General features: G+C 42.8%; 1 protein-coding gene across 13 annotated transcripts in view; it reads left to right on the top strand.

Moving 5' to 3' along the window:
• Positions 1 to 16,942, top strand: part of celf6 (CUGBP Elav-like family member 6) — a 209,672-nt gene extending 192,730 nt beyond the window's left edge. For 12 of the 13 annotated variants that reach the window (XM_054731912.2, XM_070555174.1, XM_054731911.2 and 9 more), the window contains one exon: positions 8,939 to 16,942. Coding sequence is in view for 1 of the 13 variants with exons in the window: in XM_054731913.2 (XP_054587888.1) it covers positions 8,939 to 8,943 (5 nt within the window). In the remaining 12 variants the exon portion in view is untranslated. Of the gene's footprint in view, positions 1 to 4,797; positions 4,869 to 8,938 lie in introns of all 13 variants that reach the window. The other variant, XR_008559282.2, reaches the window with a different exon arrangement.
• Positions 16,943 to 17,733: the final 791 nt, after the last annotated feature.

Raw genomic sequence — 17,733 nt, 5'->3', positions numbered from 1 at the left:
TCTGTCTGTGGTCTGTGCTTATGCACCAAACTACAGTTCAGACTACCCACCCTTTATGGAGACCTTGGAGGGGGTGCTGGAGGGCGCTCCTTCCGGTGACTCCCTCGTTCTGCTGGGGGACTTTAACGCTCACGTGAGCAACGGCAGTGAGACCTGGAGAGGTGTGGTGGTCTCAGTCTCAGACAACCTGAGCAGCACTTCTCTTACTCAGAGCCGAGTTTACTTTGAGGTAGAAAGCACACCAACCAGCGTCCAGACCGAGATGATTTAACTCCGGTTTAGCAGCACACACGGTAAATGTGATAAATGACCTGCGCTTGGAAAGCACCTTTAAGAGTCAGAGGACTCCAGAGTGCTTTACCCTACAGTGTATCATTCACCCATTCACACACACCGATGGTGATGAGCTACAGTGTAGCCACAGCTGCCCTGGGGCACACAGCAACTGTTGTCTCTGATGAAGATGAACAGAGCAGCAGGGGTATATATGCTGTGTATAAACACAATTAAATAAATAAAAATAATAAAACATAATAAGTAACACTGATGTGCGCTTTATTTAAAATCAGTTTGCTTGTGTGTAATTTGGTTATTCCACATTAAGTATTAAAATTAGGTTTGTTTCCAAATGAAAAGATTCAACAAAACTTATTTATCGATAAAATAAAATTTGCAGATTTGTCGTAAAAAATATTGTGTTTGGCCCACGACTACGTCCCAGTTTTTCATTCCGGCCCAGTGGGAATTTGAGTTTGACACCCTGGGCTAAAATAAGACCCAGGACACTGGAGAGACTCAGTGTCACGGCTGGCTGGGGAATGCCTCAGGATCCCCCCAGAGGAGCTAGCCCGAGTGGTTGGGAAAAGGGAAGTCTGGGCCGCCCTGCTTAGGCTGCTGCCCCAGGGACCCGACCCCAGATAAGCGACCAAAAAGGGATGGATGGTTCCAAAACAGGCTCAGATTTCTTGCTTTGTCATTTTTTGTACTTTCTTTTGATTGTTTCACTCCCCACCCCCCAGCCCCCCATATTGGGACACTTCCGATTTCATACATTTGACCTTTTAATAAGTAAAAACAACTTATTTTTATATGTTGTTTCTATTTGGGGACAGTTGATTACAAATGTAAAGACATGAATAGTATTTAAATAATAATAATGAAATGAAGTATTTATTCAATTGTTTCTATCATTTTTAGATGTTTCTCAGCTTGGTGACTTGCATTTTATTTTAATCAGATAGGATCAGTGAATGTTTCAAGAGGCCACAGGGGCTAAACTCAACAGTGTTGATTTGTATTTAGTTCCAGCTATATTCCTTTATTTCTTTATTCATAAACAATGCCCATTAGCTGACGGATACTCCACAGCTAGTCCTCCTGGGGTACAACTAACACTGTAGCTGTCCTCAGAGCACCGCCGATGCCAACTCAACACAGGAGTAATAGAACACAGAAGAAGTGTGAGAAAGAAACCAGCCAAAGACACACAAAAGCAGCAAAACAAGAAGCAGACATTACAATAAAGACATCAGCCATAACAGACCAGTGGACAAGAGAAATCATACCGAGGACTGGGACAGCACACGGGTCATAGACACAGAACAAAAGTACAAATGATGGATCAAGGAAGCGATAGAAATAAGGAGATGTGGACACACAACCGTGAACAGAGATGATGGAGTTTACACTCGGCATCACACATTGGGACCTTGTCATCGACGAGGAGGGCGCGGGCAGCAGAGGGCGACATCGTCCTCTGCTGCCCGCAGATAACTGGAGAAGGTTGTGGCTCCAACAACATCGGCGGTGCTCTGAGGATGGCTGCAGGAAGTAGCCGAAAGCTGTCAGCTAAACAAGGTCAAATGAAATCAACACTCTGTGTGTTTATAAAAGAACCAAATAATGAAACAGCTGACCTAAACAAGCGTTGTACTCGTACTGTAACAAGATTATAAAGAATCAGGTTATGATGGTTTAGCTACGTTCACCTCTAAACTAATGCGGCTGAGAATCCTATCTGATCAACACCAGTGCATGACATCAGTCGTATGTGCTTAATGGTTGTTTGACAGCAGATAAAGAACAAGTAACATAATCTGTAGACCATTGTGTTTAGAGGAGTTGAAAAAGCACATCTAAACAAACTTTAAATTGTTTACTTGTCTAATCGTTACATTTGCAGCCGTCTCCAGTAGAAATAAATACCTCTCAAGTCTTACTCAGGAAGTGTGTGCAGAAGCGCCTCCATCACACTTAATTCAGCTGGAGGAGACGGTGGCTTCAGACGGACGGACCTGGGGTCTTATTTTCCGATGTATGGGCCTCTCGTCTCTGATTGGCTAACAGCAACACAACTCTACCACTGACTCTGGTTTCTCTGCAACGTAGATGATTTATCTCCACCAATAACACAAGCCTGGAGGAGTTCTGCTGTGTGGTGGAGTTGCTAATGCTAACAGTTAGCTTCAACTAGCTGAGACTCACGCTGCTGATTACCGGACGCTAAACCAGCAACAGCCTTCTCCGTCGTGAGTCCAGATGGGTGAGTCCATGAATGTTAGTGACAGGGTGACGCAGATCTGTCAGGATTTTCTAATCCTAGAGTTTCACCGTCTGTTTTCTATCAGAAGCTACTGCAGGAGGTAGGTGTAGGAGACTATTTTCATGTTCAGCCTGCATGAAACACTCAGAGTGACCCGCTAGAATCAGAAATAATCATTAAAACTGGGTTTTCAGCGCTCCTTACCTGTAAGCAACTCTCTACTCTTCAGCTGATGTATTTATTTTTACTTCATGGTCTTCCAGCACAAATAAAGTCTGTTGATTCAGCAACTTTAGGTAGATATTTATATTTCAGAATACTGACATGCAAATGACTGGCATGGATGATGTCCCTCATGGGGTTAATGACTAAATAGTTCTGCCTTATTATTGTTCCAGATTTACACACTTTATCATTATTCCTTGTCAGTTATTATATATTATAGGCAGCTCAACCAAATACGGATGAATACGCAATCACAATGTCGAGGTTATTAGAGAATCCGCTCTGTTTTTGTCATTACCCGGCATCCTTGGTGCTGAAAATCTTCCTGTTTTAGTGTTATTAGAGCTGCTTTTCTTTAGTCATTAGTGCACATGCTTATAGGTATCTCCATGACTCCTTATCTTTGGCCATTAAAAGGTTTGCACTTTTACATAAAACAGTAAAACATAGCTGCGCCATCCATCAACGGACTCGTTTCACAGTGTCACAAGTGATTACAATAATCATCGCCCATCTGCTGGCGAATTGCAGCCGCCAGTGCAAAAAAATAATATAGATGCATGCTCACTAAACCCAACTGGCAGGACAACTTTTCATTGCAGTCACATAAGCTCGGATTGTCTTCGTCCATAAATAAACACATGGTAATCCCATTTACTTGTTTTAGATGGGACTCTTTAAAAGCCACGGGATGGCGTGTGCAGTCCCAGTGATAGATGCTCCTTCTATCCCTTCCCTGATAGCTTTTGAATAGAGCTGCAGACTGCTAATTGAGGAGAAGCTTTCAAAGCTGACAGGAGACACAGAAAAAAGGAGGGGGTGATTTGATTTATCCCATTAACGAGGGACAAATGGAAAATATCCCGCGCCATCGCTGAGTGACAGGGCGGTCGTTGAGATTCAAAAGTAAACACATTTCCTCCCATAACATTTCATCACTCAATCGGGAGGTGTGTGTGTGTGTGTGTGTGTGTGTGTGTGTGTGTGTGTGTGTGTGTGTGTGTGTGTCCCTTCGTCTCGGGTCCAATTCAATCCATCTCTGTTCCTCTGCTGTTATTACACCGTTTCTGTGGTGGAGTTAAAGAAATCCAGTGCAGGAAAAACATTCGAAGAACATGTTAAAAGCAGACTGAGGCTTCTGAGGGCAGCTCTTAGCCATCACAGCATCTTTAACAGTCATGCAAACAAGTCTACTTAAAAAAATACCTAATAAAAACTATAATTCTTAATTCTGACTGGAGGTGCAAAAAGGCTAAGCACAACGTTCTGATGTTTGCGTTCATTTTATGATTAAACTACGTTAGTCGTGATGAAAGGACTTGAATGATCAAATTCGTTGGTGTTCTTCACAAGTTTAACTTCAACATGTAGATAAGTTCAACAGCTGAGTCCGTTTCTTCTGACGCTGACAACATTTCTTCGAGGTGGAATTAAAACACGATTAGACGGAACTAAGTTCTCCTGGTCTCAGGAGCCCGGCTACTCCAAAATTGCGTTCTGTGTCTTAAAGATAAACGTTATGCAAATAAAATAAAATAAAATAAATTTCTGAAGCATTCGCTGTACAGCCAACCTCACAGCAAACAATGCAAGGGCAAATCCAATTACTGAAGACAGGGCAAGTTTCTGAAATACGCATTTCTGCCATACGGGTTATCTTTTTGAATATAAAAACATCAATTCAACCTTTTAACCTGCAAATGTTGTCAGCCTGGGAATATTTTACCAGCACACAAAGGCACAAAAATGACGTTCTCACTGCTGAATATCATTTGTTCTCTTACATTTGCTTTACTGTCTCCTTTTTATTTTATTTTTACAGTTTTATGGTAATAACCATAACCTGATTGTGATTTGTCAGGCAGAAAAAGTGGTGGTGTTGGGATGGGGGTCGGGGGGGGGGGGGGGGGGGGGGGGGGGGGGTTAAAAAAAGGGTGCTTTGAATAAAAAGGAAAAGAAAATCCCACCATTTCCTTCTTTCTTTTGTTGTTTTGTTTCAACAACCTGGCAACCTGCACGGCCAATCACAGTGTGAGGTGGCCTTTCCCCCCGCTATAGCCACACACACCCCGACCTGTCGTGGGGCCAAGTTCCCTCACCTGTAAGTTGAACCCATGGTGTCATATTCTTTTTGATGACGTCATGTGGTGGGACTGTGACTGCGTTGCATGATGTGGCGTTGATTGATATCTTTGCATTCTATCTCTTCGTACTCTGCCCTCCTTTTATATATGTATATATCTCATATATATATACTGTATCTTGTACAGCGGCAGTTTGTGGAGTGCAGTCGGTGTAATCGGTGCCTTTTTTTGGCTGGTACCTGTAAATGACGTGCTATTTGGTTGGTTGATCATAACTGGGAGTGGCCTTTTGAACCCTTTGTGCCATTGTAGTGTGTGCCCTTTGTGATGTTTTACTTTATTCTCGTGAGGTTTGTGTTTATGGATGTGTGTGTTTTCTACCTTTTTTTCCCCACAAACCTGTTGTGTTACCTGCAAAAGGAGTCTTTTTTTCCTCCTTCAGACCGACGGCTGTTTAGCTGAGAGATCGCTTCGATGACCCCATGTCTGTGAAGCCCATTAAATCTCTCCCGTTCACACGGAGTGCACCGGCAAATGTTGACTCTCAGGTTCTCGGTGGATTCCATCTGCACAGGGAATGCTCCTGCAAGATTGTTTTGTTTGTCTAACACGAGAATCACCTCCCCTTTATTTATTCATGAAGATGCAGACCAGTCACAATGGAGAAGCCGTAGCAGAGGCACGTGGCCGAGATCTGTGTTCACCAGTCATATTGTACGCACAGATTTCTAAACTCCAAATTTGATGCATATTTTATCTAGAGATTAATACTTATTTTTGCTCTTGTGTGTCACAACTGCTTGATTTTTAGCTTTCATATCAACAAACAGATATTTTCTTTGCAAGGCAGCGAGTTCAGACCCCCCAAGGAGGAGAGTTTTAGTTTTCATCAAACTCGATTCTCCGACCGGCAGGCGCCTCACCCCCTAACAGTTTTCCATTCATTGAAAAAGCAAAAATCTTTATCTGGGGTAAAAGAAACCCAACCATACCTCTGTTACTGGTGGAAGTAAGTCGTTCTAGTGGCAGACCAGTTAAGTGTCCACCTCAGAATCGGAAGGTTCTCTCAGTCTGTCGCTGCCGTTGCGTCATTGGGCAAGACAGCCGGCCGATGGTAGTCGGAGGAACCGGTGGCGCACCAGTGTACGGCAGCTTCACCTCAGTCTGTGAGCCCCAGGGCAGCTGTGGCTATGATGTGTGTGTGAATGGGTGAATGACTGATTGTGCTGTAAAGCACCTTGGGGGGTTCCAGGACTCTTTAAGGCGCTGTATCAAACACAGGTCTTTTTCCATTCGTACATTTAAAATGCTGCAAAAACTAATGTGTCCCCCTAGTCAAACTGGGTTTTTGCTAACTGGATTAGCAAACACATTTCAGGACCTGATTAAACCCAACAGTTTTCAAAAGATGTTGTTTATTAAAGAAAAACCAGCCTGGCCCTATCTCCATCGTGATTTCCCCCTAGGCCAAAGAACTGGTCACAACAAACTCGATGGCGCCAGTTCCAAAGGCTTGTGACTGGTGTGTCTTTCACATCAAAGCTTCTAAAGTGAAGTTGCAAACAAGTTAGGTTTGAAACACAAACACAGTCACAGAACACGGACTCCTCTCCTTAGGTTCTGCATCCACTGGAACCAGAAACCCACAATGCCAGGAGAAACCAGATAGCGCTAAACACCAGTCGCTGTTTTCTTGGTCCAAACATCTTTTGTTGTCCGAGACTTCCAACGGTGCTTTTCTTTTTGGGACTCTGGTAGTTTGTCCTAAAGCTGAAGTGGTAGCAGCCGGCTGTTTCTCCTTCTCTGATGTTATTGAGCGGAGAACCCCCCCACACCAGCGGTGTTCTGGTGCTGAACACATGAGTGTGTGATGAGTGGAGGACCCTGCGACAGTTCAGTGAGACCGACAACCGGATGGGCCAGTGGTTGATTTTGAAACGTGTTATTGGTGGAGGTTTTTAGGCAAATGTAAGAGAACCATTTCATTATATATATATATATATATATATATATATATATATATATATATATATATATATATATATATTTAATCTCCTCAACATATGTATAGCTATGCGATGTTAGAATGTCGATAAGAGGCAATGAAACATGTTTTTAATTTAGCGTTGCAGCTTTATTGTGGAGGAATTCTGTCCCGTTCTTCTGTGCAGAATTATTTCAGGTTAGACACACTGAAGAGTTTGCATAATGAAATACCCGTTTCAGGTCAAAGGTCATACACGGTCTTTAAGTATTTTCTTCTAAATATCAGAAGTCAAGAGTCTATTAATTCCGAGTCCTCCAGGAGCTGAAGCAGCGAGCAGCCCCAGACAAGCGCACTGCCGCCACTGCGGCTGACTCCTCCGGACGTTTCACTCTACACAGGAACCGACACACCTTTTCATCTTCTCTCAGTAGTCAGGACAACGGCAACAGTTGTTGTGGCCAGGACATTTTTTTTATTTCTGAGAAACCCAGTACAGAATTCCTGGGAATTCTGCAAATCACATACAGTTATCAGACACCGCAATAAATGTCTGCCCAGGTCATGGGTCAAAAACAAACCCGAGAAGTCCCGATACATGCTACGTTTGTACAAAGAAGACGTTTCCTAGGTCTTGTGTTGGTTTGACACCTAAAACTTCTGGGATTAGCAAGGCCCCTTTAGCTGTTTTATATTTTTGTTTTTCATGAATAATGTTGCTTTATGAGATCTTTTAGCTGGTTCCTTGTGTTCAGGCAGAAACTTTTAAAATGACTGACAGCACTCGGGTCTGGGCGTGGCTGGACGGACGGGACTCAGCTTTCTCAAAAATGTGGTTCATTTGATTAAGGAGACCGTTTTTATTAGAACGAGGTTGGTTTGGACAGTTTTTGCTCAGTGAACAATAATAATGTGAAAAGTCATTATCCTTAATATTTAAATGTTTGCTGATGTGAAACACTAACGAACGAGGACCTCACACGAGTGGAAGGGAGCGAACCCAGTGAACATATTTTAATACCAGCCTGTGGGGCACCGAATGCTGATGTTTTATATTCCGATTCACTTTACAGGTGAAATTGTTTTGTTGTCATGGGAGCTTTTTATTGTGCAGAGGAAAATGCATTAACGTTGAAACCTATTGTGAGTTTCCTTTGTGTAAGGTGTACAGAGAAATCAGCTGCAGAAGAATTGGGCCTGTTGGTGCGTCCGTCACTAATAGCTGAGCTGGTTTTCTTACACATGAGAAATGAGTCTGACTCCACCCCCACCCTCACCCCCACCCCCCTGTCTACAAAGCAGATCTATTATGAAGGGTAACAAGCTCATTTACAGAAATGGAAAGATGGAACAAAGAGCGCCTGGGTGCCTGTTCCCGTCACAAAGTCAGACCCTTTTATGTTCATGCCCAGAGTGATTTAGTGTGATTTTGCAGCCTTTCTTCACCCACATCATACGCTTGCATCTTATTAGGCCTGATAGGTTGTAAACAGGATCTTTTTATTCAAAGCCCAGCAGCACGGTCAAACGCATTCAGAGACGAGGCGAGGTTTCTAGTCACCACAAAGGTCGAGGAGATGCTAGGTTGGTGTTTCATGGGTGAAGACTACAAGCTGCTTGTTGATCCACCAGTTTTCTGTCGCTCTAATTACTACACCATGTGGACTTTTATTTTCTTCTGTTTCCCTCTTGGTTTGCATTTGTTGGTTGTGGATTAACAAGAAAAGGACAAACAGCAACACAACAAGCAGCGTTTTTTATTTTCATGTTTTCAGGACGATGTTGTCGGTTTAAACGAGGCCTTGGTTGGATTAGTGCTGTCACGGCGTAGATGTCTGCTCCGTGTGGTTTAAACACAAATCTCCCACCCCACCTCTAGCCCACTTATTCCTGGCTTTGATTGACACCATGTGTGTTTTTTTTCTTTCTTTTTCCCGTTGTTTCCTCCTCTTCCCGTCTGTTCCTCACGCTGTTGGCTGTGCCTGTCAGTCTGTGTGATAACCACGAGCCAGCAACCCGGAGCATGTGTGCCGCAGCCTCCCCGAATCCACTCACCTTATTCTCCCACCTGTCTCTTTCTCTTTTCCTCTCTTTGTGTCACAGGATGAAGGGCCACAACACCTTATTTCCACAAGTGCAGTAAAAGTACAAAGACTCCTTGCTCTGCTACATATCATGAAGGAAGGGTGGTCCCTTGATCCTCCTGGAAAGCCGCTGGAAGATTGGGTGGCTGAAAGAAGGATCCCAGAGTCGTTGTTTTTTATTGGTATCATTTGCCTTTTTTCCCTGTTTTGCTTTGGCGTCTGTGGAAGAAGATTTTTTGCAGAGACCGACTTTTTGCTGCTGTTTTTTAGACACGATGAAAAAAGAAAACTTTATAGACTCATTTTGCTCAAAGCATGCATACAGACACAGGACACAGATGAAGTCACAGAAACAGAAACAAACCAAACGTACAACTATCATGAAGCTACACTTAATGGAAAACCGGAAAACAAAAAGACTTTGTACATGTATAAATAAGTGCAAATGCCAACACAAGTACTGAAGCAAACTCCTGTGTGTGTGCGCGCACACACACACACACACACACACACACAAGTACACAAACACACACACACACACCAGCCTGCTGCAATTTTGGTTTTTGTGCCTACACAGGTGTTGTGCTCTGTGACAGGGCAAGCTCTGGATCGAAGAAGAAAACAAGAAGAAGAGGAGAGAAGTGGGGAATCCAGGATAATTTACATGCATCATTCCTTAGGAAATAGGGACCAAAGGACTAAACGCTTTTTAAAAAAATTATAAATATATAAATATATAAATATATATATATTTAAAAACTCGTACCTTGTAGCTGCAAGTATAACAATTAACTCATCGTAAAAAAAAGAGCATTAAATCAATATCCAGTGGCCTCCTGTAAGTACAAATAAAAGAAAATGGAAATAATGTACAAAAAATAAATAAAAAGACATGGAACCGTAGCGTAGGGGCTGATGTTTGGCTCTGGATGCTGACTTGGCAACCGGCTGTAGAATAGTGTCGTAGACTAGGAAAAACAAATGTACATTTCCTAACATTTGCTGTTGTTTAAAAACATATTTAAGTTGTCTCAAAAGGAGGGGAAAAGAAACGGTAAGGGGATAAAATAAAACACTCGTCCACGCCTATGAGCAGCAAGACAATTCTCTGATGGATGTTAAGGGGTCAGCCACTGGATATCTCACTCATCATGATGTAAAAGTCACTGCACTCTCCGGAAGGCAGACTGTTCTGGCGGACGATGAACGGAAAACAGAAGAAAAGACTGAACTTTCTCACGTCTGTGCTGGACAGGGTGCAGATGTTTAAGGCTTCTCACTAGCCTTCGTGTACAAGCGACAATCCACTGCAAAGACCAAGTAAAAACAGGAAAGGGATGTTCTTTTCTTTGTTTTTTTATCTTTTGTATTGCATCAAGTGTGAAATGCGACGCCACAAGTTCTTAAAGAGGACGGTCGAGAGAGAGACAAGAGGAGGGCGATAGCTACTGAAACTGCCAGAACGAACTAAGACTAGTAATGAATCGGTTGAGCCCGATCAGCGGGAGACAGGATGTCTGTGAAAAACGGTTAATGTTGTATACGTCCACATGGAGGTGTTTCAAAGCTCTAGGCTGAGGAAATGTTCATCTCGCCTCCCGGCTGATAAACGTACCTTTTTCTAAAGACAAATGGCATCAAAGGGATTTAGGCTTTTAGAGGTCACTAATTCCAACGTTACCATGTTCGTGCTGTTTTATATACACTTCATTGGACCTCACGGAGAAAAGCTACCGCCTAAACAGGCATTCTAACAAGCTCTCTGCCATCATTCAGCTCGCCTGAAGCTTTTCTGACACTGACAGAGCAAAACACTCCGCCGCTGTCATGTCTGGATTTAGAGTCCCGTATCCTTTATTTTGACTGTTTTAGAGCTGTGCATGTAGACTCCTCCCTAAAACGGGATCAATATGTTTGGAGTCGGTCTTCAGGGAGGAACCATGGTGTTTTCAGTCACTGTGAGCACTTCCCAATTTTCTCTGCAAGAGCGCAAGCTCGCCTCCGTACACCAACCCCTCTGAGCACTGACAGCTGGCATTTAGAGGCAAGGCATGGCACAAAGGAGCGAGAGGAAAAGAGAGGAAGTCAACAGCTCTTCTCGTTGAGATCATCTCAAATGACGCTTCTAGGTTGCTGCTAAATAATTTCACAGATATATTTAGAAGCTATAGTCAAGCCCCTGGTGACAACGTTATGGATTTGTGTCATAGCCCATCATAGAACCAGACTTAAGGGTTAATAGGGACCAAACATGAGCGTTTGGGACCAGCCAGATGATACAGTCTCCTTTTTGCCAGACCTTTCCTCTTTTTTATTGAAATTCAGATCAGTTTGAAATCCCACAGAATCAAAACCCAATCAAATGTTCCACGTTTTCGTTCTGCACTGCCTCTGTCGCTTAAATGAGTGGAAGGCCCTTATTTTAGACAACAGCATGCTGTCCTAATGGCAGCCATGACTTTCCAAACCACAGCCCCCCACTCCACCCCCACCACATTTTTGAACCTGGCTAATGCTTGAGCTTACTACCCTTCAATTATCTCCAGCGCCATATCAGACATGCTATTTCACCTTTCCCTAATCACACTGTAATCATCGACCTCTATACATTAGCAGCAACCAAGTGAAAAATCACCGGGATAATCACTTGGACCGAATGACGGGAGAAATTGTCCCCGGCTTGCACATGGATGACAGAAGGAAGATTAGGGAGAATTATGTTTGTGCCTACTCCCTGGCAAGGCTGCTGACAGCTGACCTGGCGCCAATAATACAACCAAATTTACCCGAAGAGTTGACGGGGGACGTGGAAAAGGACCTTCCCTTCTCTAACAGGGAGTTAAAACTGCAGAACAGGCGGATTATACCGGAAACTAAAAAAGAAAGGACCACAAATAGTCCTTTGCCTTTTCTTTACCACAACTTTAGCTTAAAACTGGGTCAAAACCAACACTTTTGCACGGGAAACACTCGATCCTGCAGCAGCAGCAGCTGTTATTGTAATTCTTTTGATCTGAAACATGAAAATTGCATCTCAGCAGTCGACCACAGAAGTCAGCCTGTTTTACAAAACGACTTGCTAAAACTTCTTTCTTTTGCTCCAGCGTTCCCCTGCTAGGATAGATCCAAAGCACAGTTATGTTCAGCTTTAGAAAGATATTCAGCAGCACAGCTCTTCAGGTTAAACGTGACGTTGGCAGCACCATGCCATTTCGTTCTTCTGCATTTGATTAAACATGTTGGAAAACCCATGAAGGGGCTCATAAAAATGTCATGTTCCCTAAACAAGAAGTGTTTATTGATTTGAAGCAGAACTCTCAAAAGGTGTTCAAATGTTCCACAAGCAATTAGATGTTCCATGTTTGTCTTGGCAACCTCTTAATCTCATACAGCAACACGGATCTTGGATGCATGCTCCACTGAACTTCCCAGTCTCTTATCAGATGTTGTACTGTTCCCTCTAATAGCAGGTTGAGTCCCTAGTGAGCCAAAACCCAGCCTAGCCCAGTCTCCTGCTGTCTAACTTGGCTAATGGTGCAGCGTTCATGTAGCATACCTGCTATGCCAGGGCTAAATTAGACAATGAGAAACCAGCACTTGAACACTTTTATCAAGGGCCCTGAAACGAGCTTTTCACCCTTGGAAGAGTGACACTGAGATGTGGAGCACCAAAAGTGTGTATCTTTGTAACTGGAAATGGAACTGGGAGGAAAAAAAGGATAAATTATGTTTAGAAGCCAACTTTCTTCTTACATTTATGTAGCGATGGGTACCAAATTCAGTACTTTTTAAGGTACCGGCCGAATTCCACAGTACCGACTGAGCACCGATTCACGTCATTTGTAACGGTGCCTCGTTTCGGTACCCGTCCTTCATAACGAGAACTTGCCTAGACAGCTGCACATTCACAAGAGTGTTATGTCATCGGTCGCTGCGAGCCAGTTGTAAACAGAGCAGCATGGTAGAAAGAACGCACGCTAAAGCTTGGGTCCACTTCACTAAATGTGATGGGTAACTGGGTGATGATGAAACCAGCGACAACGATCTAAGTGAGACATCCTCATCTTAATCTGCTCTGGTAGGTAAATAAAATGTTTAAGATAACGTTAGCTTGATATGTTAGCTTCCGTTCCGCTAATGGTGCGTTCGCTTTCTCCTCGCAACTCCGAATTTCCGACTAGAACATGAACGCGCTCTAAAGTTTGGCTTCACTTTACTAAATGCGACGGGTGATTGGGTGAAGATGAAACCAGCGACAACGATCTAAGTGTGAGGCATCATCGTTTTAATCTGCTCCAGCAGCTAAATAAACTGTTTAAGATAACGTTAGCTTGATATGTTAGCTTCCATTGCCACCATTGTTATCAGCTAATGGTGCATTCACTTTCTCCTCGGAAATTCTAACTTCCCAGTAGAACAAATCAAATGAAAAAAGACGGCAAAAGGAATGAAGATACACAGTAAATTTAGTTCACAGTAAAGATGTTTGCTTCAGTTTAATTATCAGCTTATAAAACTACAAGGACCATGTTAAAATACAAACAGTTGTATGTTATTTATCGTGATATTTATCAAATATGGTTATATATTGAGAAAAATGCTTATTTAATTATAAAAGGGAATTAAAATATTAAACACTCAAAAGTATCAAAAATTGGTACCGTTAAGTACCGGTATCGATTCCTAGGTACCGGAAATTAGTATCGGATCGATTCAAATGTCAAAGGTACCATCCCTACATTTATGTTTAATGTTTGTTGGCCTGCTTAGCTTTTAGCCTGAATCCAGTCTGGTTGTTAGCCCATGCTATGTTCAAACATTGTGACCACTAAGAAAAGTCAACGCGGAGGGACTCGCCAAAAAGATACCAAACTAGGAAATGTTATGAACCCTAAAGTTTAAGGTGATGAACTTAGATGATCTTCACCAGTGTGTGATGATGACTAATGAGGCTGTAATTTGACGCTCTTAGCCTGAAGGAATAAATGTGCACGGTACTGTATAGTTTGCCATCTCTGTCTGTGGTAAAACGAGCGGTGCATCTAGGCACCCAAAATGAATTGTTTTTAATGATAATTTCTAAGACTAGCTCCTAAGCTATGGCATGCCCCGACTTCAAAAATAGAAGGGTTGTATACGAATTGCATCTATTTCAGCTGCCACTGTGCTCACTCAGCTTGTCATGAAGAGTTGCACAAATCCTTGGAGGGTTCTAGCCAATGGCAGGACGGAGCAAAAGCCTGCTGGAGCATGCATATCCAATCCACTGGGTGCATAACACTCACCCTGAAATAGCAGTGATTGTCAAGGAAAGGAAGTGAAATGTAATTGACTGAAAGTGGAGAGATAATTAAAGGAACCTGTTGGACAGGAGGGAAGAAATTAATTCCCCTCATTTAATAGCTGCTTTGGGAGAGAGCTGTTCCGTCATCTCTTTTTGACGCAGAAAAGGGTTTTGCTCTGGAAATGGAATTTTTAACTGAAAAAAAAAATAAAGGTGGTGATTGGGAACGGTAGAAACGGGCGCTGGGTGGTGGCGGTGCTGTGTGCTCAACTGACACTCCACAAAATCACTCCCAAGACTCAGGGCATCAGGCACGATGATGTCACGATTAGTGAAGAGGTTCAGAGCCTCGCCTCAGCCCTGATCCTGAGCAGGTTTAGACTGCAGCAGCAGGAAGAGCGGTTGCATGCTCACCAGAGAGTTGCTGCTTAAGTAGAGAGGCTGCTAAACTATCTAAATCGGAGTTATGACTCAAACTGTCGTCATCCAATTCAAGAGTACCAACAACTACAGATGCCAACAGTCAGCTGACAACTGAAGGTGTGCAAACAACCTTGCTGATACGAAAGTGATTTTATAAGACTTCTTAATGTAAATAGCCTTTAAAATACAAAAATAAAAAGAGGTAAGGTTCTAAAGCAACGTGTGCCGAGAAACTCGACTCTGTGGGACAATGATGTCACTATAAAATGTTTCCACAGCAGTGCAGGGATTCAGGAGGGTTGAAGTCCTCTTAAGCCCATTAGGTTTGGACTGTGCGCATGCACCCTACAGCCCTAAGCATCGGACCAAGGCTCGGAAAGTATCTGACTCAGTGTCAGACCTAAGCCACGGCGTCCAAGCAAGCGATCCGTTTATTACGGTTCTGTGTACACCGACATGTCATGTTTTCTAAGACAGGAGTGCAGTAACTGGATTAGTCCGGTTGGAGCTGATGAACAGATATGACGGTGACGGTTGGGCTCATAAGAGCATCAGCACTTTCTTCGTTCTCAAACTTCCTCTGAAGTAACAGTTCAGGCTTTCGGTGCTCACTGAAGGACATTTTACACGACGAAACTCAAGGTGACCACGTGTTAGCGTGTACACAAACCGGGCTGGAACCAAGCATTTGATGGATAAGTTGAAATGCTACAAACATGGTTAGGCTGGGGACAGAACACGGGGGAGTCCAACAGAACCCTCTAAGTGCTTGACCCAGCCCGCCGCCACAGCTCTCCTAACAGCTGCATTGTACCTGTACATATAAAATAGCCTATTTTTCAATTATGTTTAACATTCTTTAAAAGTCAAACATTAGATCATGTTCAAACGTAACAAAGAAAAATAAAATAGGTCATTTATTTCAGTACAACTAAGAGAAAGAACCTTTGAAATAATTTATCAAGAACTGAAGATAAAATGGTTTTATTTCTTGTGTAGTGATGCACTCGTGTTCAGACGTGGATAATTAAACTCGTGCTGGGAACTGGTTCTTTATTTTTCTCTCTGTTGTATTTTCATTGGCTGAAGCTGGGTAAACCCGTTGTCACAAGGTTTAGTCGGATATCCTTTGACAACCTTTTTCCATTCTTATTTATTTATTTCGTTATTTTGGCTGCACAATCCCGCTGTAACAGTCCCTGTGGATGTTCAAAGAGATTTTTCTCAGTGAAAGCTGTGAAATCGATAGGAGAATTAGCAAACTGCACTGTAAAAGGTTGATTGATGGACCTGGTCTGTGGATAAAAATAAATAAAAAAAGTTCAGTGCACAACTGAGTTCAAATGGATCAGCACTGTTCAAAAGAAAAAAATATCATAAATGAGGCCTTCTGTTGTTTTGAGGGCAAAATTGTGTCTGAAACTACAACAAAAAGGGAACAGAGACAAAAATACCAAACTTTACCGTTGTGTTGTTTTGGGGGCCGATGCCATCACATCTTATTGAGTATTGTTGTATTTTCATGGTTGGTGCCCCTGTAACATTCTCCTCTTTATGTTTGCTTTGTGATATATTATTTTTCAGGGTTATTTTCCATCACCATAGACACATGTGAGGTTCACACGCTCTGCTCCTGCCTAGGGAATGTTTGATCCACTGAAGACACTGTGCCACCAGTAGATCACGGGACATTTGCTTTGCTCCAGTCAGGTCGGTTTGTAAAAGGAGTGGAGATCTCTGCCTTAAGCCCAGTCTGTTCTCTTTGACAGCACTACCTGAACAGTGCTCAGACAATGTATTCTGGGGATGCCAAATCTTCTTTAACACCAAGCCGGATCAGTTTTTAGCCCATTTCGAGCCCGTTCAGACACAAACATGGATGTGGTCGCTGACCTTCGTTTTCACTGGTTACAAGGACCAAAATGTAAACAAACTCAGCAAGCTGAGCAGTTTGCTTCAATCAAGCATCCATTGAGAACCTTTAAAGTGTAATCTTTGTATCGCCAGTCTTTCCATTCCCAGCTTCACTAAAGTCAGTTTATTTGATGTCATTCAGATGTTGTTTATCATGATATATTTTGGTGATTCAGTTCACAATGAAATATTTTTGTCCTTTACGATTTGACTTGGATAAAAGATGATTTACTGTTTTATGTCTTTTTGTTTGAAACAGAGATGTAATTTGAACTACCGTTGGCCGGGGCCGTTTCTCTGATGCGGGATGATATCTCCCATAGTGATCCTGAACTCTGTAGATCTCTAGTTCATTATATTCTGCTTAGACTAAAATAAAGCACAGTCCTGTAGAAGATTAAACCTGACTTGTCTTTTGTTATTTTTTCACATAGCTTGCTAAGGTATGGATTTGTGCAAATGTATGCAGCACTAGGTGTCTTTATGTAACTTGGATTGCGGAGGACATGTCATTGTATTAATTGAGCCAACGGCACAAACCGTATCCGAATACCAAATTAGATAAGACGGTTAGTAGTGAATAGTTTAAAAAGGGTGAATAATGCATAATAAATGGAAGGGAGATTGGAAGAGGGAGGGGTATAAAGTGTGAATTGATTAAAGGGAAATGGAGATTCAGCTCTTGTCTTGTGGAGGTTTAAAAGAAGAAACAATATCAGGAGCAGTTGGTGCTGCTGGTCATCATCTTTTAACAAGGCGCAGGTGGCCCAGCAATTAATCAGAGGTTTGCCAGACTCCGGTTTCACATCAGCGGAACAGAACAGCAGCGGAGCGGCTCACGAACTTCAAAGCGGTCCTTTTCACACCGGGAGAGTCTTGGCCGCGGCATGGCTTCCTCGCTGCACCTCGATGTACTCGCGAGATTCTAAAATCCTTCGAGACTTCCGACACCTTCCTCGCGAGACAACGAATTCCTTCGAGATTTCCGCCATCCTTCCTCATCGAGAGATCACAACCCCCGCGAGGAATCACACCGTTGCACTTCTCGAAAGAAACTGGTTGTAAGCAAAGCCGTTCGGTCACACGTGCTGACGTAAGTTATGTATAGCTTAACAACGTTGCATTTTATTTTGAAAATAACCGGGGATTTTACACTGAAACCGTGTGTGGTTTCCTGTCTCGCACTATGTGAA

The sequence above is a fragment of the Nothobranchius furzeri genome, chromosome 9 (assembly GCF_043380555.1).
Source record: "Nothobranchius furzeri strain GRZ-AD chromosome 9, NfurGRZ-RIMD1, whole genome shotgun sequence".
In the NCBI taxonomy this organism is placed as follows: domain Eukaryota; kingdom Metazoa; phylum Chordata; class Actinopteri; order Cyprinodontiformes; family Nothobranchiidae; genus Nothobranchius; species Nothobranchius furzeri.
Note: the sequence above shows the minus strand (reverse complement) of the source record. Positions and strands in the feature narration are given on the sequence as shown.